We start from the raw sequence: 26,683 nt of genomic DNA on the forward strand, positions 1-26,683 counted from the left end.
AGTCACAGAGATAAACAATTCAAATGCATAAAGGGGGTGATTTGCTGTGTATGTATCATCCCGAGGAGTTCAGAGCTGCACAGTATGTTAAATATTTACCCACTTTTATTTATTTTCTCCGGATTTTTGTTCTTTTCAGCACTAAAGTGACATATGCTTCCTATAAAAAATTCAGCAGTGACAAAAATGCATACAGTGAAAGGCAGAATATCTCCCCATGAGTCCTTGGTGATGATTCGATGGCATAAAGCTTTGTGTTTCTCTTAAGTTTACACCTTAAGGAAGGGAATCGAAGCCTAATAAGGCCCCAGTTAACATTCGTTAGAACATTAATGATCTTAAAGCAGAAGGGGCAAACTGGTGGCTACAGGCCAGATCTGGCCCTCAGATGGGTGGGGTTAGTTTTGTTTGATTTGCATGTGTTCAAAAATTGTTTTTACTTTATTGTTAACTGTTGACCCTAGGAGATGTCAGCTAAACAGCCCCTGAGCCACATTTCCCAGGGCAGGAAGCAAGTGGATGGGCCGAGCTCCTCTCCATCAGGCACTGTCCTCCTTGTCAGCCCCACTGCCTCTTAAAGCTTGGCAGGACCCCCTCACTCCCGCCTGCCATCTGCCTGCCTTCTTTGTGTGGGTGGGTTTTGCCCCCTCTCCCTCTTATCGTGGGTTCTGGGTCAGTGCTGCTTATTCAAGGTCAAGGTTGGAGGGAGGGGTTTCTGCTTAGAGTGACCCGAAGGAAGCCTCCAGGCCAGTTCTGTATTCTGAAAATACAGAACTACAGAACTACGGAACTTTCAGAATACAGAACTACACCCCTGAGCATCTCACTGTTGCTACCCTGCCCCCGGCATAAATGGCGCAGCGGGTGATTTGGAAGATCTGGAAACCAGAGTTATACCTTCATGTTCATGCTGGTTGTGAGAGAGGCCACACCTGGGCACTGTTCCGGAATAGGGCAGAGCCCTACCAGATGAGTGGGATTTAGGGGAGCAAACAAATGTCGGCACAACAGAGAAACACTGCTGTATTTCTGAGGGGCACGCCTTCTGGTTCTTTCCTCAGCTTGGAAGAGCTGGGGTTGGATCATATTGGAGAACTAGGCATGGCTTTGATGCCTCCCTCTGGGGCTCAGGCAGTTTAAGGAAGCCTTTGAGCCTTTAATGCATGCAGGTAAAAACATCCATACCTGTACCTACAGCCGCCAGCACGTGTGTGTGCGCTCACACACATGCACACACAAGCTCACGCTCCACTTCCCACACAGCTGGTACGTCGTATTCTAACCAGCATGTGCTACCTTTCCATCTTCACGGGACAAGCTCGCAGACACACTTCTAGACCAGCTGGAGGAACTGGGGTTGGTGACAGGAAGGAAACTCCATGAAACTTCCCAGCTAATATCCATCCCAGCAAGCTTTCCTAAACACATACAAGACAAGTCATGTTGAAACCCAGGATCTAAGTACCCAGGCCCTTTCGGGTACACTAAGCAAGCAGCTTGGCATTCCTGTCTCGACCATTCATTGCACAGAATCTTTTGAGCGCCTACTATATGTCAGACATGATGTTCAGTGGTACTTGCCCTGAGCAGGGAAAAAAATGTGAACGAAAAAATAATTAAAAGTGCTAAGTGTTAGGAAGGAAACACAATGGAAATAGAGAATAATGGGGCACATGAGTGTGACTGAGACGCAGGGGTTAAGGAGGCCGCACCACGGGTGTGACCTTGTAGTTGGAGCGTGCATCATGGCAGGATTGCCGGGCAGGGTGAGAGAGGACCGTCCCAGCTGGCCCCCAGCCATGAGCCCTGGCCCTGAGGTGTCCCTGCATCACCACAACCAGCACAGACCTGAGTAACAGTAGCTCCTGTACTGAGCTCTTCCTCCCTAAACTATGCCCTTTTCAAACATTATCTCAAGGAGTCCCCCAACAGCAGCCTCCTTCAGAGGCACATCCTCTTCCCTCCATTTTCTAGATCAGCAAACCAAGGTTAAATCTGCTGACCCACCCCAAATCAGCCAGCTGGTTAGCAGCAAGGCCAGGACTTGAATTCAATATATTTGAGTCCAGAATCCCAGACCTTTACTTCTGGTTGTTTTCATTATCATTAGAGATGGACCCAATTCATAATTCATATATTCGAGGCCGCTGACCTTCAAAAAGTCCTATAGTGATTTAAGTAAGAATTTACTTGTGCTCAGAGTGGGGAGAAAGAGGTTGTCAGTATTTACCTTTGCCTGGAAATTCACACGCATTAGGAGACTTTTAATGTCCATGTGTATCAGAAATCTTTTTTTTTTTCCATTTTGTTAGACATTTTAAAAACATGCAAGCAAAGGAAATGAATCTGGAAATGTTTTTCTTTGCTTATCAGCATTGTTGAACTTGGTGGTCCCAAGTATTGTTCCCATTCACCAACTGCAGGATTTGCGGAGTAAACCACAGGTTGAATGTGCACACGAGCGTGCTCGCACAAACACCACAGGCACGTTAATGAGCAACTGAGTCTCAAGGTTTTATTCCCCTTCCCTTCCTCTCCTCATGATAGTCACCTAAAAACCAAAAAGCAAAAAGAGAAAGCTAGACCATAAACTGCTTCAGAATGCATTTATATGAAAAAGACACATGGTCAGATTGCTGAGATGGAAACCGTCATTGGCCCATGGGTAGCAGGACCATTCCATGGTCTGGGCCCATTGCTTCTCGGACACGAGAGACACGTGGGTTATTAAGCACAGAGCTCCCATCCTGCAAGCTTACATCTGTAGGCTGACGGGTCTCTGGCCTCCATCCCATTGTTCCCCAAGGGTCAAGACCAAAGGGGCTGGGAACAGCAGGGTGTGGTCTGGCCTCGGCCACCCTGGAGAAATCTTTTACACAGCTGAGAGAAGAGAGCCACAAGAGAAAAGACTGTACAGGTCTTCCAGGTGATGGGCTCATCTGCTGATTTCCTGAAATGGGGTTTTCCTGAATTTCAAAGTAGTTTGCAAAATACCCTATGCAGATTCATTCAAAAGAAAATAACGTGCCGGGGTTTTAACCTAACAGCCCTCGAGCTAATGAGTTAATTGGCTTGGATTACAGGCATCTCGTACAGTGATCCACAGCGCAGACATCACATTCCAAATGCTAGAAGACTGGAGGAACGTGGACCTCAACAGCATCACCAAGCAAACCCTCTACACCATGGAGGACTCCCGCGATGAGCACCGGAAACTCATCATCCAGTGTAAGATGCTCCGCCAAGGGGTCTGTCTGTTCTTTGTTTTTAAAAGAAAGAAAAAGTGCGTAAATATTTAAGTGGCATTCCCACCTTGTCCTTCCCCCTAGGATCCCTTCCCTCTTATTGTTACTGTTAAACGGGTCAGCCCAAATGGGAGGGCTAATTGATTTTAGAGGACGTGTGTCAACATCTCTGGGGGAAAGGGAGCCAGGTGCTGCTGGGCAGCGCACAGTGTCAGGCAGAAGGCCCCACCTGTGACTCTCGGTGCCGGGCGTAGTCCCATAGGTGACATAAAAAAATGAGAACAGCAGTGTGTTGCCTGTCCGCGCATACATCAGCCTGGAGTCAGCCGGATGCACTGTGCCTGTTTCCCAGTGGAGGGTGGCACGAGTCAGCCCAGCTATGGGCAGGCGATCCTGCCGTCACATTCAGTGTTGGCGGGAGAGGGAACGGATGGTGGTGCACTTCTGCGAACATGTGTTCATGTCCCGGTGGACAAAGACTGCGGGAATGTACCAGCTGTTGTCTGGATGAGGTCAGCCAGGTGTTGTTAGCAGTTGCGGACGTGCAGGGGCCAGAGAACACCGCCACCGTCCGCACACCTCTGCTGTTCCTCACGCGCCCACCGCAGCCTGTGGCCCCGGGCCTCCCACACCCAGTGGCCCTGGATGCGGGTCTCCTGGCAGCTTCCTGGCTTTGCTCAGCCTCCCTTTCTCATGCCTGGGTGGGGCCAGGAGTGCAGAAACGGGAAGCTGCGCGGAGGTCGGCCATCCCCTGAGAAGTTGGGCCTGTTCTCCTGAGCACCCCGGGCCCCTCAGACTGCCAGTCTGTGCCTTCTGCATGTCCTCTTGAGGGAACTTTCTTCAGCCAGGCTAAGCATGTGGTGGTTAAAAATAACTAGGTTCGGAAAGATGTTCCTATTAGAGACCCCCTTCCCACTGAGTCCTTTTCAGAAGCCACAGGAGCAGCTGAAACCTGAACCCTGGGGTCCTTCCCTGGGACTTCTTTCCTGGAGCGCCCTGCGTACTCGTTCCTTCCTCCACAGCAGCAGCCAGCCTGCTTGCCCCTGGTAAGAATTAGAGGTGGTCACTAAAATAAGACGGGAGTTCACAGATGGCCTCCTCTGTGCAGGGTCTTCGGCCAGACCTACCACGGGCATAATCTTGTTAATTCTCTACACCAACCCCACGAGGAAGATACCTGCCCCCATTTTACAGAGCACAAGCCTCAGCCTCAGAGAGCGGGTGACCCTTACCCCCAGTAGTAGAGCGGGGCCCCTGACCTAGGCCTGACCTTGGCTTCACCACCATGCTCCAGTGCTACTCACTTGGAGGAGAAGAGAAGACAAAAATGATGAGATATGGGCAAGTTCCAGAGGCTGCGGGGTCTTTTCAGATTCTTATGGTCATGCTCCTGTTCTGTTTGTCCCTGCTCCCTGCTACAAGGCCAACAGAGAGCTTCGGTGTCAGCTGCCTACCAGCACTAGCTGTACCTCTGATCACTGTGTCTCCAGGACCTCAGCCCAGGCCAGGCATGGATGCATGGGAACCATCTGTCTGGTTGGGCCAGACAGATGAATGGGAACCGAGAAGGACACAACTCCCAGCAGCATGAGACCCAGCTCTCCCCCCAGCCCCCACAGCACCTTTTGTGGTGGAGGAAAACATCGCCCATACTCATAGGGAACAATGCGGTCCCCATCGCTTGCTGTAGGGACCACGCTCTGAGCCTTTGCTGGAATACCTCAGAGATCACTGCAGCCTCTCCAAGAAGAGAACGTTTCGGGATTTCCTTTTCAGGTTCTCTTCGGCCCAGGACAGAATGGCACCCTTTAAAGCTGTGAGTGTGCTCTTCTTCCAGAGGAAGGGAGTGCTGAGGTTTGGTTCATCCCAGCTGATACTGAACGCCTGTCGTGGGCCAGGTACTGTGTTAGAAGCAGGGCAAAAAGCAATGAGTAATATGGACAGTGCCCTTCCCGTGTGGAGCTCAGAGTTAATGAAAGATCAGACATTGAACAAGTAATTCACAAATGGTGGCGTGTTACCCAAGAGGACACCTCTGTATGATGCAGTGCCTGGAAAGCGGGGAGCAGAGTGAACAAGGGCACCTGCCCCCAAGGCAGCAGGCCTGGCACGTGAATATCATCCTTGCAGATCCCCCTCCCCCTACCCCAGACAGCTGGGCAGTAAGTTCTTGACCACGACTGTGTGCTGCGCCCTCCTTTCCTTATCAGCAGTTGACAAGCCTGTGCGTTCCTGCTTTAGGGGGTGTCCGTCTCCTCAGTGAAACAGTCCTTCCTGGGAATGCTCGCTTACCCTAAATTAAAGAACGCACATTTGGACTTGAGCGTGCTGATGAGCGTGACCATGGTAAGAGCAGGGGGGTGGGGTGCCCAAAAATCCCTGGCTCTTGTGCCCAGTGACCCCGGCCTCCGAGTCTCTGACACGGGGAGACCGCGGGGTGATGGAAGGGGGCCTGGGACGGTGCCGTGCTTGGGAGGTGAGCGTCGGGTCTGGCTGGCTTTGAAACCCACCTCTGCTATTCACTGGTGGTTGAGACCTACAGAGCGTCGCTGAGTGCCTCCGCCCCTCTTTTGGAAAACGGGAGCAATAACAGCACTGGCCTCCTTGGGTGGTTCATCTGTTCACTCAGCCAGCACCTGAGAATCTGCTATCACATTCCCGAGGTTGCTGCAGGCTTAGACTAGAGTGTCCCTGCAAAGCAGTGAGGAAGGTGCCTGGCACACGGCAAGACCCCAGGAGGTGTGAGCCGTAAGCACTGTCTCCGCCACTTCTGTCGTCCTCCCCATCATTGACAGAAGCACGATAGCGCCTGATGCATCCACGGGGCCATCAAGAGGAAAGCACCCCAAAGAGAAATCAGATACCTGGGCTCTGTCCCTGCTCTGGCACTCGCTCACCCTCTGACTTCAAGGGGGACCTTTAATCTCATTGAAACACAGCTTCCTCCTCTGTAAAAGGACACTGATATTGACTCAATGGACATTTAAAGCCCCTTTTCGGGGCACTGGGTGGCTCAGTGGGTTAAACCCTCTGCCTTCGGCTCAGGTCATATCCCAGGGTCCTGGGATCAAGCCCCGTATTGGGCTCTCTGCTCAGCAGGGAGCCTGCTTCCCACCCCCCACCCCGCCTGCCTCTCTGCCTACTTGTGATCTCTGTCTGTCAAATAAACAAATAAAATCTTTAAATAAATAAAGCCCCTTGTCATTCTAAACTGTTCTGATCTCCCGGGCCGGGCCGGTGGCTGGTGGCTGACGTCTTGTTGCAGTCATCAACTCGGGAAACTGGAGCACCTCAGACAGGCCTGTGAATGGGAGACCAAACACGGCTTGGACGAATGAAAACTGTAAAAAAAAAAAAAAAAAAAAAAAAAAAAAAGGTGTGGATCTAAAGGTGTGGTTTGGTTCACGGAGCTCCACATGCAGAAAGCACAAAACGGTCATGAAAAGAGATGTTTCAAACTGGAGGTCACCCCAGCGAGGTTTCTTTTTTCTCTAGTGCTTCACAAATTCCATACCCTTCCTTACTGGTTATTTGACGAGCAGCTGAAGACGGGCTATAAAGTGGCACCATTATCCTCCTTTTCCTAACGCAGAAACTAAGGGCACAGATATTGCTTCCTTTGCACTGTGAACATTTATTAAGCATCTACTGCATGCTGAGCCCTGAGAGACTGGTTGGGCGACTTGCCCAATATAGTTGTGGTTTCGAAGCATTGAACTATCAAACATGCCCCGCCACAGGTCAGGGAGCAAGGGAGCAGTGCTGCCCGGGTCTGTTCATGCAACCAAGCACATCCTGGATAACAGCTGCATATGGGGAAGACCCCAGCTAGGAAAGATCCCGGACAGAGAACTAGCCCCGGAGACACACCACAACTGAAACACAGCATTAGCAATGCAGCGAAGTGGGGGATATAGATAATAGAGTGCTATGGAAGCTCGGAGGACAAGTGACCAGTTCTGCTGGAAGCTCAAAGAACGAGTGACCAGTTCTTCTGGAAGCTTCGAGGACAGGTGACCAGTTCTGCTGGAAGCTTCAAAGACAAGTGATCAGTTCTACCGGCGAGGGTCCTGTGGAGGAGGAAAGGGATTTCACGAGAGGCATCATGTGGGCTGGGCACTAGGAACCAGACAGTCCAGGTAGAGGGAACTGCCTGAGAAAGCAGGGCTTGTTGAGGGCATGGCAAGTTAAACATGGGAGCCAGGCTCTCAGGCGCTCAGAAGCGGCGAAGATGAGCCTAGAAAGGTAAGTCGGGGCGTATTTTCTAAAACCTGAATGCTCTGTTAAGACTGGAGTTCTGTTCTATTCAATTTCATTCCTTTGTTCTTTTAAGATGTATCTCTGTGTAGACACAGCTGCAGTGATATGTGGGGGTCTCTCCTTTGTTTGACAGTGTACCAGGAATTTGACCACCTCCTGGAGGAACAGTCTCCCATCGAGTCCTACATTGAGTGGCTAGACACCATGGTGGACCGGTGTGTTGTGAAGGTTGGTAACCCAGAGTGGAAGGAGCAGCCCAGGTACTGCGACCCACCATTCACCTTTGTGGCACTTGGGAGATAGAGAGCCCCAAGCTGAGCTGTCTGAATGTTCCTCAGCAGCCACGGAGCCCTGGGGTTCTGAGGAGAGGCCTGGGCCTCCTCTGGAGGTAGGGGTTGCAGGAGGCAGGACCATGAGTCTCCTTTCCCTGACTCAGCCAGGTCAGCATCTCTTTTATCTGCTGTGTGCACTTGGTCTTGACATAAGATTTTGTTCTTTAAAGCGTATTTTTTGCTGGAAGACACAGCAAGTCAAAAACCATTGTTCCATAGCATTGAACTTGGAAACCCATAAGCCTTCCTGACATTTTTCAGGGGGTCAGTAATAAACGAAAGGTTACATTGACCGCTGTTTAAGCTGTTCCCTTTCTTGTAGGTGGCTGCCAAGAGACAAGGGTCCCTGAAGAAAGTGGCCCAGCAGTTCCTCTTGATGTGGTCCTGTTTTGGCACAAGGGTGATCCGGGACATGACCTTGCATAGTGCCCCCAGCTTCGGTAAGGCCGCCCCAGCCCTCACCATATCCAAACACTTTCTCTCTGGACTTGGTGCTTGAATGTCACCTCTCTAGATTCATCCTTGATCTCACTTGCTGTGTGTCTGAGCCCACAAGGACATCACCCTGAAATGTAGCTTTTCTGGAAGGAGTCGACATTGTCTGGACTTTCAGGGAGAAAGACAGCATTGTGTGCTAACATATGCAAATCTGAAGATGGAGGTTCTCACCCAGCTAGTATTATTGGAGTTTAGAGAGGACTGAAAAACACTGGGTGCGCTCCGCTTTGGCCAGGTGTCCCCAGTGAACGCCGCGTCCCAAATTTGCAGAATTGCAGAATTTCATAGTGTGGCCTTCCCAAGACCTAAAGCCTCTGAGTGGGAACATTGGCATATAGCTTGGCTAATGCTCCAGGAGTGGGAAGAGTGTCTAAAGGTTTCTTTAACACTGTGCCTCAGTCGGATCCCTAGAAAAGGACTTTCATGTTCATTTTCCCTTTGGTTTTGCTGACCCTTTGGGTGCTCCTCACCTCCCTCCCCAAGGCCACACCTACTGCTCCCAGAGTAATGTGACTTGGAACCTCTGCCCAGAGGTGCTCACGCTGGTCCACAGGCAGGAACCGAACCACCAACTCAGGGTGAATGCTGTGCTACATTGTGGGACACGGTTTACTCGTTTTCACTGAGTCCAGGCCATCGTTAGCAAAGTGAGGAAAAACGCTAAGGCATCGTCCAGACATCTGAAATCTCCAAACACTTTCGCCTCAAATTTTGAGGCATTTCGGCAAAGGGCTGTTGGTAGATTTTCTGGGTAATTGCTTCAGTTCACTACTTGACTTTGCGAGTAGAGATGTGGTTTCATTTCTCATTACCTCCAATTAAGCCAATCGGCTCTGGGTTTTGCTTCGGGTTTAATTTGACACTTTTCCATCCAGCTTTTTAATGATCTTGTCACCATTTTCCAGTTGTGCTACACAACGAAGCGAGTATGTGGTAAAACAAAGGCGGCACTATTTTTTCTAAACAGCTCTGCCCATGAAAGACTGTGTTTCCCCAGTTGGAGAAGTGTTTTGTTGTGGATTTCTTTAATCTCGGCCTTGGGAAGTTCTAGGCACTGGCCTGCACCGTGGCTACAGATGGAAATTCTCTGTGAATGGTGCATGGAAATGCTCTGGTGGCCGATACCTGGGCAGGGCCATCGGGCACTGCGTTTTGATGACTTCCAGCAGTTAGTGTTAGCACATGTCACCATTGGTTCTGGGAAAACCATTTGCGCATCGCTGCTTTCAAGCCAGCAAATGGCTGAAACTTTTTTGCAGTCTGTTCACTGCTTCAAAATCAAAGAATCCACAACATTGCACCCAAATATACGTACCCACGTCCACAAAGCAAGCCTCCTTTTCCGCTTTATCCCTTAATCTTCAGTGTGCTCATTCTTAAACTGATTATATAGATTACGGAGGCCCCTTCATTAGACAGGGAAAGTAATTTACTTGGCAGGATTCTTGGAACTCATTTGTTTTTACTAAGTTAACAACATGATAGGAAATCAGGACAGTAGAACAGCTAGGATTCTGTGAAAGGGCTGGATTTATTACCAAGAAACGTTTTCCTTGAAATGTATTCCTTTCTTTCTTGAACCACGCACTGTTTTAGGATATACCGGAAACTTGGGCAAATGGCAGAAACGGTCACAGATTTCTTAGGAAAGGCAAGGAGCTGCTCACCCAATTTCACGTTGTCAGTATTTCCCAACCCGAGGCGGGCTGAAATAATACCTGTTTCCAAGTCCATTTAGCACACTGTCTGCTGTGGTCCCGCTCATCCGACTCATTGTGCAATTCGGCAGCTTTGGGGTGACAGGCAAGTTGAAAGAATCCGCGGCAGACAAAAGCCCAGCTCCCCCTTTCTGCCTGTATATGTCAAAGACACAGTTGGTGGTTGTGTTTGGGTCATGTGTTCCCTGTATAAAAACAGCTAATTAGGAAAAAGAGCCCTCTGTTCACCGGCCCCCTCCCCCAGTGGCAGGGGCCAGCTCTATCTCGCTCGAAACTCCCACAGGATCCCTGCCGCCCCAGTGGTGCGGGCTGACCACGCCGTGAGGGTGGGGAACATCACAGCGATCCGGGGGAGGGGGGTCCTCTGCCACCTCTGCCCAGAACGGCCTCTTTCAAAAGGTAGTTGACTCCTTTCTTCTCCTTAATTCCTTTTCACTCTTTTCTTCCTAATTCCTGCTCACTGAAAAGAGCCTATGCTGTGAACTGAAGTAGCCAGACGATCTTTCTTTGCCGCCAGCAGCAGTTTCTAGTAAAATCAGTCAGCAAAGGCAGGCTGGGAGGAGATGAACTTTGAGTGCTAAAGGGGCTGAGGAAAATAGTTTCTACTTTTGAAACACACACACACCCTCACACCCGTGTATTTTCCATCGACGGATGTGATTTCCGTTCAGAGGACACCTGGATCCCAAGTCAGTGCAGGTGTCTTTTATCCTTTTACTCTGGGTTTTCACCACGTGCCCCGGATTTCACTGCTGGGAACATCTGGAGGCAACCGTGGTTCCTGGAAAAGCCACCCCAGGTTTGCCCACCAAGGGGGCAGGATTGCTCACAGCCCACATTCTCACCTGCCCACGCACCTGTTTTCTGGCTTAGTGTCATAGTTCAGCTGCTCAGGAAGGGCTGAGGGGGCCACGTGGGAGCAGCCCCGTCAGGCACCCTGCTCCCACACCAGGTGGCTGTGACCGGAGACTTCCACACTGCTTCTCCTGGCGTAGGTGACCAGGCCCGGCTCTCTTACCCAGACCCTGCCAAACACTAGGAGGCAGGAACTACTTTTCCTGTATTCAGGAGGAAGCCGACCCCAGAGGAGAGGGGCTGGCCCACAGGTGCACCACAGACTGTGCTGAGGCCCCTGAATCTTTTCCATCCTAGAGCCCTGTTCTTCCTGCTCAGCCACCACCTCGTCTAGCTTTGTGCAGCTGAATACTACTCATAAAAACAAGGTAACATTGATGGAGAGCCTAGCATGCACAAGGCACGATACTGGGCACATCCTCATTTAATTCTTGCAACAACCTGTGAGGTCTGATGGAGAACGTGAAGCAAAGGCAGGATAATGCTGCTCATTATAGTAAATGCTTAGAAAGCATGTACTACATTCTGTCCTCACATTAACTCTTCGAAGCAGATAATAATAGGTAGAAAAGAAGCTTGGAGAATTTTCTTGCCCAAGATCAGTATGGCAAGGGGCAGAGCTCTGTTTCAAAATCACATCTGCCTGACCACGAAACCCATGCTGCTTCAGTTTCCACAACTCAGACAAACACCTTGGACTCAGATGCTGAGCACCGAAAGGTAAGACAAATTTGTTTAATCCTCACTGATGGATTTTTAAAAATCCATATTGATAGATTTTAAAATGTTCTGAAGCTATGAGAGAACAAAACATCATGAGGAATAAGGGATGCCAGAAATGATATCTTCCAAGTGTTGAGAACAAAGAACTGTCAACCATCATTCAAGACTGAGGGCAGAGTAAAGACACACTCGGTTCTACAAAGACTAAGAGAATGTGGCCCCACAGAACATCACTTAAAAAGCACTTAAAGGATGCATTTCAGCAAGAAGAAAAATAAAGGTCTGGGATACAAGAAACAACCAGGTTCTAGTTATTGTTGCTGTGTAACAAATTACCCCAAAGCTTAGTGGCATTAAAGTGGTACTTTCATTATGCATGTGGATTCTGTGGTTCAGGAATTTGAACATGGCACAGCAGGGCTGGCTTATCCCTATGATGTCTGGAACCTCAGATGGAAACACTCAAGGGCAGTGGTGCTTTGCCAGCTGGAGGCTGGAATCATCTGGAGGCTTCTTCCCTCCTGTGTCTGTGCTTGGGTTTGGATATCTTGAAGACAGGACTGCTGTGATCAGGATGCCTTCTGTGGGCACTCCATGTGGCTCAGTGTCCACACTGCAATGGTGGCCTCTGAATAATTAAACTTCTCACATGGTGGCTCCCTCTTCCGGGGGGGGGAAGCCACATGGCCTTTTATGACCCAAGCCCAGAAATTGTCACCTCCCCCATACTCTGTTGGTCAAAGCAGTCACAAACCGACCAAGTTTGAAGAGGGTGCAGAGACCCTCAATTTTCCACGGAAGGAATGTCCAACAATTTGGGGGCCCTCTTTCAAGATGAGAGAAATTCTTAAATTTGCAAACAAATTTAATTACTATCATTTAAAAAATATTTTTCATGTTTAAAAAAGATAAAAGTAAGCCCCAGGCTACAAAGTAACATGAGGTGGTGGGCAGAGAAGCTTCAAGGACTGGTTAAAGCGCGCTAAGGTTTTTGTCTCCAAATGTTAAATAATTTTAGACTTCACTGAAAAAAATACAGTTTGGATTTAATGTGTGAGATATATGTTAATAAATCAAGAGCTCATCACTAAATCATCATAATTTACGAAGGAAAATGGAAAAATTTGAAAAGAGATGGCAAGATAAAAGAAGCATAGAACCAGGATGGCAAACAAAAAACATAAAATAGGATGCTAGAAAAAAGATCAAGTAACAATCGCAGTAGATGTCAAAGTCTCTTCCTTCCAGGACATCAGGCATAAATGTTTTTACAGATAGCTTTTACTAAACTTTTAAGAAATATAAAATCCTTAGTTAATGAAAATGAACATGTTTCAGACAATAAAAACAAAAGGAAAGCTATACAACTCACGAAGCTGATGTAATCTCAATTATGAAGCTAACACAACCTCAACTTCAAAATCTTGGAAGAATGGTAGAGGAAAAGAAAATTCCAACCCAACCACACATATAGATGAAAACTTCTAAATAAAATACTAGTAGATCAAATCCAGCAGCAAAATTTTTGAGATCATGATTAAGGTTTATGGCAAGAATTCAAGTATGATTCAAAGTCAGAAAAATTACTTATCGACATACACTATTAAACAGATTAAATGAGAAAAATCATACGCCTTATAGATGTAGAGGGGGAAAAAAGGATTTGATATAATTCAGCTCCCACGTGTAATTTTTAAAAATTCTTAGCAAACTAGGAATAGAGGGGAATTTACTTAATATGTTTCAAGGGCAACCAAAACACTGTGGGGAACATCATACTAACTGGTGAAACTTCAGAAGTTTTCCCATTCACATCATGAAGACAAAAATGCCTTTTAACACTGTTTCTAATAAATATTGACTGGAAGTCCTAAGCCAATGCAATAAGAAAAGTAAAAGAAATCTAAGAAATGGAAAGGAAAACACAAAAACTGCCTTTTGTTACAGATGACATGATGGCCGACAAGAGAGTCTACAAACTAATAGCGTAAAGAAGAATTCAGTGAGATCATTCGATTGAGTTTTTTTTTAAATCATTGGTATTCTTAGCATAAACCAGAACCTAATTAGAAAATATAATTGAGTGTGTGTATATAGGAAGCGTATACTAACATGTATTAAGTGTGTATCATAGTATATATAAATACACACTCATATACCATTCAAAATAGCCAAGGAAACTAAAAAATACCTATAAAATAATTCTAACAAAAATTGTTTGAAGAACTTCAAGGAGAAATTTTTAAAATAATATTGAAATCTACTATGTTCATGTTTGGAAAGAGTCAACATCAAAGAGATCGTTCTACCAATTAATACACAAATCCAATAGAATTCTAGACCAATTTTAATTTTTTTCCCTTTGATTTTGACAATCTGATGTTAAAATTCATGTGGAAAGGCAAAATGCCAAGGTTAATAAAGACATTTTGAAGGTAAAGAACAAGATGTAGGGTCTTGGTTACCTGATACTCACATTTGTTATGGACTAAGACAGTGCGGGGCTGTAACGTAGTGAGACTGGTAGAGCCGTGAAACAGAACAGAGGTGCCCAAGACAGACAGATACAAAACTTGTCTTCCCCTCATCAGATCCTCGTTCCTTATCTGTTAAATAAGATTGTATATATAACAGAGATGGCATTAAAAATCAGTGAATTGGGCAAATTTCTTCTGGACAAGCCTTTTTTTGTACGGGACAAGTGAAAAAAAAAAAAAATTAGACCCCTTGTCTACAACTTCTGAAAGGAAACATCTCAATGGGGGGAAAAAGACCTTAAACCTTTTGGAAGAAAACAAGGAATGATATCTTTATGATCTTGAAATAGTATATTATTTATTTTAAAAGGCACAAAAAAAGACCAATCATAAAATATTACAAAAATAAATATGTTTGGATTTCAAAATTGTGTTTATTAAGCACACCATAAACAAAGTTAAAAGATAAAAGCCACAGAAAAGAACATATTTTGCAGTGCATATAACAAACAACCTGAATATATAAGAAATCCCTGTAAACAAATCGTTTAAATACCCCAATAGAAATTCACATTCCCCAATATTATTCCAATACCCCAAAAGAAAAATGAGCAAAGAATATGAATAGGTGATTCCCAGAAAGGGAAATTCAAGTTGACAATAATCATTTGAAAAGATGTGTACCTTTCTAGTAATTAGAGTAATACCAATTATAAAGACAATAAGATAACACTTCACACCCTTCAGACTGGCAAGGATTATATTTCATAAACTATCAGTAGGACGGTAAAAAATTTTGGTGAGCAATGGGACACCATCTCTTAAGACCGAAGATGCAGGCAACTCTTGGACCCAGCAGACACAAGAAAAGAGGTACAGAAAATATTCGTAAGAGTCAATTTCCAACAGTGGAAACTTACAAACAACCTAAATTCCATCGCCAGGAGAATGGATAAAGTGTGGTATATGCAGACAGTGGCCATCGGACTCGAGCTGCGTGCCTGCATGTGGATGGATTATCAAAAGCAAGTAGTAGACTGCTCTGTGAGGTATGATACCATTTACGTCACGTGGGAAAACAGAAAACAGCACTATATGTTATTTATGGGTACATAATTATATGGAGTAAGAGTAGAACAAATAAATACAAATTCAAGTCAGCGATTACCTCAGGTTGAACGCTATGAGGCAGAGAAATACAACTAAGGAAAAGAACACAGAGGCTTCATCCTCATCTTCAATTAAAAAACAAATCTGATTCAAACACAGTAAAATATTAAGACGCTATAAAGCCAGGAGTTGAGTACACTGCCATTCATTTTAAAATTCTGTGTACTTTTCTATATATTTGAAATTGTTCATAAGAAAAGAGAAATGCTTTGATGCTATGAAATGTGTTCAACTACGTTAACACGTAGCAACAGCAACAAAAATTTCCTTTGTCTGTGTCCTAATACCTTTTTCCACAGCAGACTCAAATGTCAACTCTGTGACTTTAGGCAAGTTGTTTAAAGCCTCTGAGCCTTCATTTCCCCGTTTATTAGTTGAAGATAATAACGCCTGCCTCACAGTGTTGCTGGAAAGAGAGCTCAGTACAGTGCATATGGTACACGGGGCTCGCGCCGTGTTGATTGGTTGATCTAACAGATAGTCATTGAGCCTCTACTCTGTGCCCGGCACTGTTGTGGACACTGATTATGGAGAACAGTGGGGGGGGGGAAGGCAGATAAACATCTGCTTTTATGGAGCTTGTAGTCAAGTGTAGGGAGGCACGTGATACAGGTTATAAAGTACAGGGAACGGTGATAAGCACTAGGGAGAGAAAGCCCAGGGTGTTAGCTGTAACTGCCTCTCTCCCGGCTGTCTTTGATGTTTCTCTCTTCCTCCCTCCACCCTGCCCCCCCCTCACCCCTTTTTCTCTCTCTCCTTTCTCTCTCTTCTCCTTGCACTGTTCCCATGGCCAGCCGCACCCCCCCACCCCCTCCCCCGCTAGCACTGAACTATTTGTTGCCCAATTATCTTTTTTTTTTCAAAGATTTTATTTATTTATTTGACAGAGAGAGATCACAAGTAGATGGAGAGGCAGGCAGAGAGAGAGAAAGAGGGAAGCAGGCTCCCCACTGAGCAGAGAGCCCGATGTGGGACTCGATCCCAGGACCCTGAGATCATGACCTGAGCCGAAGGCAGCGGCCCAACCCACTGAGCCACCCAGGCGCCCCATGTTGCCCAATTATCTTAATGATTGACTTCTGCTACTCAGGACCCTGTAGCTTTTGTGGAGTCAGGATCTGAGCTTCAGGTTTCTTGTGGACTCAGGGCGCTTGGCACAACAGTAGGCAGGCAACAGTAGCTCTACAAACTCATCAAAAGGTGATTGACAATTAGAGACCAGTTGGGGAACTGATCAGAGCCATGAAGGAAGGAGCTTGAAGCTCGGAAGCAACACTTGTCCCAGAGTACAGGCCTCCCAGCCTGGATATGCTGCTTTTCCCTGTGCGGTCTTGGGCAAATTTCTTCACCTCATCAGATCTTTGTTTCCTTGTCTATAAAGGAGAAGGGTGTATGGATGACTTCAAAGGCATCTGCCCGGGATAAAACTACGACACCCATTTCCATTATCTAGAGTTTTCCATTCTAATTCATCGTTCTGTGTTTCTATCTTTCTATCCTTGTGGACCTAGAGCAACACTGCAGCAAATATTTTTTTCATTTTGAAGACCCTTTTAAGTATTTGATGCTATCTTTTGACCTCTTTGGCTATATGAGCAAAAGGGTCATATTATGATAATGATATCCTATGGGATCTTAAAACATCAGGAGCAAAAGGGACTTTACAGATAATAGTAGTTACCATTCATTAAACAGCTAGTGTGTCCTTTTCCTCAGTATGGTTAGTACTTCTGTAAGCAAAACAAGGGGTTGTACTACCCACCCCACCCCACCCCGTTTTCGAGAGCTGTGTTGCCTAATGAGCTGCACAGAATCAGACAGTCTTAGGTTCAAGTCCCAGTTCTGCCAGTTATTAGTTGTGTGACACTGGACACTTAACTTCACCTCTCTAGGTCTCAGTGTCCTCCTTTGCAAAAGGAGAGTATCACTCATCTCCTATAGTTGTGATGAGGATTAAGTGTGATAATAAATCTGCACATTTACACAGATCTACATACAGATAATGAATCTGTCATAGAGCAAGGGCTCAAGAAGTGGCTGATTCTGTTAACATTTACTAGAAGTAACTCATCCAGGGTCTAAGTCACTAAGTGGCAGAGCTGGGTGTCAGCCTGGGTGCACTGCTCCAGTGCCCATGCAGTTACCCACAATGCTGAACCTCCTCAGTGGTTCATGGGACCCATTTTGGGGAAGTGGATGGAAAGTTAGTTTTGGAGGCTACATCTCACTGTGACTTAGCACAATCTACTCCTTTCTGAATTTCAAACAGACACAACATCCTGGGGATGAAGGAAGAATGTGGGAAAAGTATAGGACAGGGACCCTGGCCTTGAGCTTTGTGGATACCAGGACCAGAGTTTGTGGCAGGCTCTGAAGAGAGGGGGATATAAGAGTTGGTGTATGTGACCTGTTGGACATCCACTGGCCTCAGAGTTAAGCTGAGGATTTTCCTCTATAGCCTTCTATAAGGGAGTGTGTATGTGTGTCCGTGTGTATGTGCAGAAGCCAGGTGCAATTAAAAAGAAAATTGACAAGTTCTACCAAGAAGGTGGAATTGAAAAGGAAAAATTGATGGATTCTACCAAGGAGGTTTTATCCAGTTACCCACCCCCACCCCCTGCTGTCCCCCAACACCTTATTTCTGACAAGTATCATGTACTAACCAGCTGTGCACCTGGAGCCATAGCCCTAGCACCCTATTCCTGAGACTTGAAAAGGCACAGTTCCCAACTCAAAGGACCCTTATGGGACCTGGTCTTTGAATTTCCCGTCCATGCCGTGAGTAGACTGAACTGGATGATCTGTAGGGGACAGGAAACAGATTTGGGGCCAGACCAAACCGAGGCAAATCCCTACGTACCGCTAATGGAGGGACTCCTTTCCTGCTCCCTAAGGGAGGACAGTGCCACCTATCCCAGTCTGTGGTAAGGAGGAGATGTGTGTTAAGTGCTTCGTAGAGTTTGGGCACATGGTAAGCATTCGGTAGACCATGACGGCAACGATGAGGACTACGACTAGGACAGTGATAACAGTCATGGTGGTGATGATGATAGTAGATAGATGATGATGATAGTAGAAGTAATACCAGAGGATCTTCCAGGTCCTCTAAAAAAGTAAACTAGAGGGAAATGGGAAGAGGAGGTCAGCTGTACATAGGTGGGTGAGAAGTTTTGGATATTTCATGGGTAGCAGAAGAGCCACACGGAGATGTCCCCTTGGGAGTTGGAAGCAGGGGACTAGAGAAGAAGGTTTGGCCCTTCTGGCTCTGGCTTTCCTGAGGTTTGACTACAGCACACATGAATCGAGCCCCTTCCACATGTGGATCATTCCACTGGCCATGGTGGCAGCACGACATGCAAGAAAAGATGATTTTGAAATAATGTGTTATAATAGGAACATAACTACCTTATGGGGTGGTTGTAGAGATTAAATCAGAGGATATGATTTTGAGCACAGAGACTGGCCCTTGGAAAAATCCGTGGGGAGGATTGTTGCCATCCCTTTTTATAAACAATCTAAGAATGAAGAATGCTATTTGAGAATACCATACATTCTCAATCTAATACCTTTTTTTAAAATTTTTATTTATTTATTTGTCAGAGAGAGAGAGAGAGAAAGAGCCCATAAACAGGCAGAGTGGCAGCCAGAGGCAGAGAGAGTAGCAGGCTCCCCGCTGAGCAAGGAGCCCGATGTGGGACTCAATCCCAGGACCCTGGGATCACGACCTGAGCCAAACACAGCGGCTTAACCAACCGAACCACCCAGGCATCCCCTAATACCTTTTCTAATAACCATGTGTTAAACAGATGTCTCAGAAACATTTAAGGAAGTAATTCAGTTGTTGCAATTTTTAATTTTCAGTTCTGCTCCCAGAATTATGTCAGGTACATCGGTATAGGGAACTAGAAGGCAAAATCCCTGCCATGGACATCCTTAAAGTCCAATCGGGGAAATAAGACATACCTGTGGCAGAGATAAAAATGAAAGATTTTTGAACAAAGTGAGTGGTGCCCAGATGAGGATGAGGCCAGTGGCTCTGCGAGGGCTCAGACGGCTCAATGGCATTTGGGTAGATGGCTCGATGGGTGCCATTTTTGATGAGCCAGATTGAGCAAGGAAAAGACTCACTTGCTACAAAGTGTTAGCGACCCTTACCTGAAGTCAAGCACTAGCCTAGGCTGAGGATACAGCAAAGAGGAGCAACTTTTGACCATGCAGAGAGGATTATGGAGCGGAGAATGAGAGACTTGAACGGAGCATTGGAACTACGGACTGCTGAGCAGGTGGAGGGGTGTACCTGAGCTGCCCTGACTTACCTTTCTGTTCGGATCTTCTCTCACCAGGGTCTTTTCACTTAATTCACCTGATGTTTGATGACTACGTGCTCTACCTGTTAGAATCCCTGCACTGTCAGGAGCGCGCCAATGAGCTCATGCGAGCCATGAAGGGAGAAGGAAGCACTGGTAAGCTGGCATTTCCCTGGGAATTGCCCTACTTGGCAACTTGATTTGTATCCTTACTTCCATGTTCTGTGTTTCTTCAGCTCTGTCTTCCAAAGAATTTAGCTGTAGTTGGCAGGCCAAGTGGTGTGAAACCAATGATGTCTTTTTCTTCTTTAGAGTGGGCACACACGTGTGTGGAATTGTCTTGCCTGCCATGATGGTGGTGCCCAAATCATCAGAGGGCTTGAAGCAGGGGGTGACATGACACAGATGAGAAGGAATATTCCAATTGTTAAAGTCCTTTAAAGACAACTTGCCTTGACTTTTGGTTCTGAGGACCCACCCTTTCTCTACCCGTAGCAGAAGTCCGAGAAGAGATTGTCTTGACAGAGGCCACCCCGCCAACCCCTTCCCCAGTGCCGTCATTTTCACCAGCAAAATCCGCCACGTCCGTGGAAGTGCCACCTCCGTCCTCCCCGGTCAGCAACCCATCCCCTGAGTACACTGGCCTCAGCACCACAGGTAATGAAAGGCCTCCCGCAGGCTCTGAATGCGGAGTTGGTATTTAAAGCCAGAGCTTTCTGGAAAAACGTTCTTTCCCTTAGCGCCCCCCCCCCCAAATGCCAAGTATTTGCCTGGATTTACAGATGCCTTGCAGTTACTCATTTATTCGTAGGTACATATTCTTCTTGCTTCTGTTTTCAAGTTGGCAGATGGAGTACATGATAACTGCCACCCTCCCCAACTAAGCCACTGAAATGATGAGAATGATATGACATAAATTAATACACAGCCAATTCTTTCTTGAAAACAAGAAAGGGAGCTCTCTGTGAACCAGAAATTGAGCGGCATCTCTAGAAAGTGGGGCAGCCAGGAAGCCATATGCTAAGACATGGCAACCATGGCAAGGCGGGGGCGGTAAGCAAGGTGCGGACTGGTGCTCTGGGGCTCCCGAGGAAGCGGAGACTCCCTCTGGTGGGAGGCCCCGAGGAGGACCTTACACGGGAGTGGCTCTTCACTTTAACTGAGGACGGCGGAGCAGAAGGGCCTTCTAGACAGAGGGCGGTGCGAACAGATGCACAGGGCTGGGGGCGTGTGAGGCTCTCTCAGGGCACGGGAAACTTTTCAGTAGGAGGTCCGCGAAGGCATCCTGTGAGGCTGGACGTGTAAGCTGCAGTCACATCCTGAAGGATCTCGAATGCCAAGACACAGTTCGGAAAATTGAGAAGAGGTGATGCAAGGATAATAATAACTAGTTGCTAAGGTCCGGTGTCACTGGGGTAGTTGTCTCACGATAACACTGCAAGGTTGTGGCAGAGAAGTGAAGGGTGACAAAGGTTAAGTCCCTTGTTCTGGGCACCGCACTCACTCAGCCATTCAACAAATGTCCTTAAGACATTGCTCATGAGACTGTGGCGTTGGCATATTCAACATGTGTTCGCTAGTATATGATAACGTGTGTGTGTGTGCGTGTGTATGCCTCCAGAGCAGCTCATGTTGCTGCTGTGGGATCAGAGGAGGTACAAAAGCCAAGAGCACTTTGCTAATAGTGAGGTTCAATCCAGATAGAAGGGGTTACTGTGATTAATGCCTAGAAGGTGGGGGCTATGGGGAAGCTCTGGACGCCAGAGGAAGCAGCAATCCCCTCCCTTCCCACCTGAACTCTGGCAGGCAGGAGGGAAGCCTGCAGGAGAGAGGGGACATGCCAAGGCAGTCTTAGAAGCTGACAGAGAACCGACAGGAGAGGAATGAAAGGCAGAGACGACCTTCTGCTAGATGGGTCCTGGGTCGGGCTGGGCCAGCCGAAGCACCAGTCCTTGCAGAGTGGAGGGCTTCTAAGACTGTGATGACCCGTTTGTCATCTTTCCTTCCAAACCTGCTTAACTGTTCTCCCCGTTACCCAAATCCAAATTTGGGAGTCGCTTCAAATCTTTCCCTCAGCTCCTGTATTCGTTAGGTTAAGTTTAGCTAGGTTAAGCTAAGCCACTGTAACAGATCCAAAAGTTCGAGTTAACACAGGAGAGAGCGATTTCGTGCTTACAGACAGTCCTGGCAAGGTGTTCAGGTAGAGAGGAGGCCCTCTTAAATGCAACCATTTGGAAATACTTGGTCTTTCGGTATTAGGTTGCACCACACCGCAAGGCAGTGGTTCTCACTGTGGACCAGCAGTCCCAGCTTCTCCTGGGAACGTCTTAGAAATGCTTGTTATCAGGTCCCATCACAGACCTTCTGAATCAGAAACTCTAGGGGCGAGGCCCACAGATTCGCTCAACACGCCTCCAGGTGATTCAGGTGCACACCAGCTAGAGGCCCACTGCCTTTGGGCTTTGTCAAGTCTGCAACCAGCTGACAGAAATAGAAGGTGGGTGGGGAGAGGAGAGCGCATGCTCCCAAAGCGTGCACCTTCCTGGCCTGCAGGGTGTGCGTGTCCCTTCCGTTTCCATCCCCCCAGCAAGGACTGAGTCACAGGGGCTCATGTAACTGCAGAGAGCAGCTGGGAAATGAAGGCTCCTTTGACGAACCTGTTTCTTCCCATCCCACCGTCGCCGTGTGTTCGGGTCTTCCCCCACCTCTTGCGGACATCGAGCGGATTCTCAAGCTGGTGACCTGCCTCTCCTCTTGTCTGTCCACTTTCTTGCTGCCCACTGCACTGGTTTCCCTCAAAGTGCGGGGGCCGAGTCCACCAACCCGAACTCGGGCCTGTGAACAGGCTCGTTCTCCAGTCGCTGCTCACCCCACTCCCCCTGTACCGGAGGAAATCCCAGTCGTCTTCATTTCCCTCATGCTCCAGGTTTGTGTTTTCCTCCAGACCCTCACCGCATGCTTGAGCTTACTTTCATCCTAGTTCTACTTAGAATTATTTTCAGAATAGACTAGGGACTAAATCGCATGGTTTTGAAGACCAAATAAATAGGGTGAGATTGCCTTATTTAGGATGTTGTGTTTTACCCATTCATTCGTTTACGGGTCCATCCGTTTATCTGCCCATTTATCCAATAACTATTTCTCCAGTGGCTTCTATGTACTAAGCACTTCAGGTCCTTGCCTCCTGGGACAATGTTATTTAGAGGTTCACGATCTGATGGGTGCTAACTAGGGCTGATTTGGGAGCAGGGAAGGGAGGAGCACAAAGGGAGGCCGTGCGTCTGGAGGGTCTGTGAAGACTGGATAATGCGAGAGCAGGTGGTCTGGGCAGAGGGAGGAAGCATTAGTACAAAGACCTGAAGGCAAGAGACAGCATGTCCTTTTCAGAGAAGCTAAAATATATATCCTAGGAATCTTCTATTAATTCCTTGCCTCAAGTCTCCTTCTCCAGAACTAGCGCTACTCAGGGAACGAGCAGGTGCTTAAGAGCCTATCAGGTGCCTGCCCTTGTGTGCACTGTGCCAGGGGCAGAAACTTGCCAAGGAACTCAACGTCCTTTGTCGGGGACTGCTAAGGAGACTGGATTCTTCAGAGTATTGCGAAGGAAGGGGGTCAGAAACTGGCATTAGATAGAGCTTTGATTTTGCTTTGGGTACGCGGCTGGAAAGCGCCCTCACCTTCCGTGGGAATTTACATTCCGCCATCACATACGTGTCTACATGGATGCACCTGGAATCGTGCTTTGTCTCCACTTTGAGGAGGAGGAACACGCCCCCTTCCCCTAACCCTCCCATTTTCCCTCCATTGTGGGCTGTTGTAGCTCCTGCTTAGAGGCTTGGGAAGAAGAGCCGTAGGGGAAAGAACCACCTTAGTCACGGGGAGAGAACTCTGAGCCCTGTTCACAGCTCTTCAGCCACTTGGGGGTCCTTCCCAGGCCGGAGCATAGGGCAAGGCAGGAGCCAGGACGTAAGAAGGGCTCTCAGCCTCACCCCCACCGCCCCGGGAGACACACGTGAGCCGATGGTGACAACGTCCTTACTGTAAAAATAAAATAAACAGGGAAACCATGCACACCAGACAGTCGTGCGTTGTGGAGCAGAAATGGTTTGTAGGGGGAGCTCTTTGGCAGCTCGTCCAGGAGACTGTGAGGTAAGAAGGGAACAGGAGGGCTGTGAAGGCAGGATGTCCAGAATCTCTTCATAATTCTCGTCCGGCTAGTGGGTCTGCCTGGCTTTCCTCACAGCGCTGTGGAGGCCTCGAGGTGTGGCAGGTGTGATCGTCAGACCCCCAGGAATATCATAAATATGTTCAGAGATTTCTGCGCAATGTGTTCAAGAGTCATAAAAGTAGCTTCTTAGAAATACAAATGTGAAACAGGTTCTCTTCAGATGATCGTAACCTTTGAAGATTTTGGCACATTCCCGCTTTGTTCTCAGACATCTCCAGGGGGCATTAAAAATGTCATCCTAGATAAAACTATGTGTAATATTTTTCTCAAGCACCACTTTTGAAATATCCCACAGCTAAATTGGACTGGATCTTGGCATGCATGTGGGTCATGGTCTTGGAGGAGACATTAACATAATTTCCTAACAACACGGATGGTTTTATAGATATTGCATTATAAAAGACATGTATCCCTGATATATACCAAAGTATTAGGAAATGTACTGTGGTAGGTTTCTTAAATTTGGGGACTTGGGCAAATATTCCGTTGACCAATATTGTGAATTGGAAAACAATTATTGTGTATTTTATAAAATGCATTTGCCATGTTTCTTTTTTAAGTTAACTCAACATATGGTTTTTATGCCCAGTTAATTTTTATTTTCGTCTTAAAATTACTGGCTGATTTATATACCATGACTTTCCAGAAAGTATCTGAAGTGATTAACAATTTAAAAAAAAAAAAAAGAAAAAGGAAAAGCATTTTTAAAAAAAAGACCCAAACCAGAAAGTAAGAAACAAAGAAGTGGGGAAAATTAAACAAAACAAACCACCCCTGCTAAAAACAGTTTACTAATACGTTAAGTGAAATTTTAAGTGACCTATTTATTTTGCTGGGTCTCTAGCATTTTCTGGATATCATCACTCAGAAGTTGTACATATTATCAAGTTCAAGTCAGAGTCAAGGCCAATCAGGTGTCTGCAATTCTTCCACATATCAATGTCTCACTTTTGATGGACACTTCCCCATTTTTCAGCTGTGAAAAAGAGAACAGTATTATGTCTGCTTGGTGAGCACAAAGAGAAAATTAATTCATTGCACATAATCTCTTGGCATCCTTTGGTACAAGCTCTAGTGAATACAAAGTCCTTTATTATAGATAATGAGTTATGACTTACTAGGAAAACAGCCACTCTGCTTATCTATGGCTTTGTGTCGTTCTATATCCATACCTACATGTATTTCTAAATATGTTTTCTTAGGACTGTTTTCATTAATTGTTTTTAAAGGGGTGGAGGGGGGTGTGGAAGAAAGTGAAAGGAAAGGATATGGGGCACCTAACATGGAACCCGATACTGGCTGATTTTGATTGGGCACGTTCAAGTCCATGGCAAGGCCATGATAGGTGACTGGTTAAAGGATTCCATTTCAACAGATTTCCACAAGGTAAAAATCTAACCCATTTATCTGTTTTCTTCCCTAATTTTGTGAGCTTGCAGCCTCACTCTTGGCCTAGCAAAGGTCAGAAACCTTCATTTTTGTTAAGGGAAACTGGCTCTTTTCCTCCTCAGGAGCGTAGCAGGTGGTGCCAAACCGACCAGCCCACTTAACATGACATTGGGCTGCAATTCTTTAATGTCATTTAACGCAAACTGTAAAGCTCCCACTCCATCCCACTGAGGCCTCGGAAGGGCTTGAAGACCTGGTTTATGATGTCATTTGAAGTATTCCCTCCTTTAGCAATGACAATAAAAGTTAACTATTAAACGCATGTTTTCACCTTCCCACCATGGTTTCCCTGGGCCACAAAACTGGCAAATTAAATCACTGAGATTCTAGGATCCCTATAGAAATAAAGGCAGATTCCTTACAAATGGCCTGAGCTGTAGAACATCTGGCCTGCCCAGCTGCATTTTCTCTCCGCCGGTTGAGGATGTAACAAAGCTAACTGGCCCCTACTCTTTCCAAATAACAAAAGCTCAGTTATTCCGAGGGGAGCTAAAAGGAGTGGGCCACGGGGGCCATCGAGGCCCCGCCCCAGAGCCCATGATGACTCACTGACACATCCTCGAGTTGTCCCTGCCAGTGAAGGCCTCCTCCTCCAGCCCTGCTGCTTCCTTTATCGAAAGGAATGGAATTAGGAAACATAAGCTGGGCCTGAAAACAAATTGTTGAATCTCTTCTTGACTTCACTTCATCAGGTCTTGGCTTGGTGCTGAGGCCTCTGGAGTTGCTCGTTCATTCTCCTGTTGACTTCTTCTAGGCCTAATCTGTGTGGTGTCCTGGGGGCACAGAGTGATAAGAACAGGCAGAGGTGCCGCCTTCGTGATACTTAAATCCTAGTGGGTAAGGGGATTCAATACAGAAGTAAACTACCAGGTCAACAAACCATTTCAAACGCTCATAACAAGAATGAGAGTGTGCTAGGAAATGGTCAGAGGAGGCCTCTCCGAGGAGGTAGCATTTATCCAAGCCCCAGAATATCAGAAAGGGTCAGCCACATAAAGTCTGGGGAGAGGGAAAGATCATTCTAGGTCATGGGGAACAGCATGGGCCCAGGCCTGAAGCAGAGAAGAGCCTCTCGCCATGAGGACTGACTGCTGTGGCTACATAAGCGGAAAGTGGCAGCAGGGGAAGCTGGGGAGGGAGGCAGGTCCAGATGCCGAACCAGCATCTCTCTCAGGGAAAGGATCCCCGTCAGCTCTGTCAATGAGATTTTGGCCAGGGAGCTACTGATACAGTCACCCGAACAGTTGAGGTTTTCAACTTGAGCAAGTATTCTCCTTAAGCACTGTTCCCTGGAGGGTGGGTAGCCTGTGGGGTAAATATACCTATGAAGTCTTTTCCTGTCTCAGTGTTGAAGGTTATACCAAATGTTTGCTTCGTAGCAAATGCTGTAAGAGGACACCGTTCAAACAGAATTTTCTGCG

General features: G+C 46.9%; 1 protein-coding gene across 6 annotated transcripts in view; it reads left to right on the forward strand.

Moving 5' to 3' along the window:
• The window catches only part of RFX4 (regulatory factor X4), a 162,272-nt gene that overhangs the window by 118,571 nt on the left and 17,018 nt on the right, over nt 1–26,683 (forward strand). For 5 of the 6 annotated variants that reach the window (XM_047740525.1, XM_047740527.1, XM_047740528.1 and 2 more), the window contains 5 exons: nt 3,084–3,228; nt 7,639–7,733; nt 8,160–8,277; nt 19,622–19,741; nt 20,081–20,242. In XM_047740525.1, coding sequence (XP_047596481.1) covers nt 3,084–3,228; nt 7,639–7,733; nt 8,160–8,277; nt 19,622–19,741; nt 20,081–20,242 — 640 coding nt within the window. The remainder of the gene's footprint in view (nt 1–3,083; nt 3,229–7,638; nt 7,734–8,159; nt 8,278–19,621; nt 19,742–20,080; nt 20,243–26,683) is intronic. The other variant, XM_047740524.1, reaches the window with a different exon arrangement.

Source organism: Lutra lutra, chromosome 8 (genome assembly GCF_902655055.1).
Source record: "Lutra lutra chromosome 8, mLutLut1.2, whole genome shotgun sequence".
In the NCBI taxonomy this organism is placed as follows: Eukaryota; Metazoa; Chordata; class Mammalia; order Carnivora; family Mustelidae; genus Lutra; species Lutra lutra.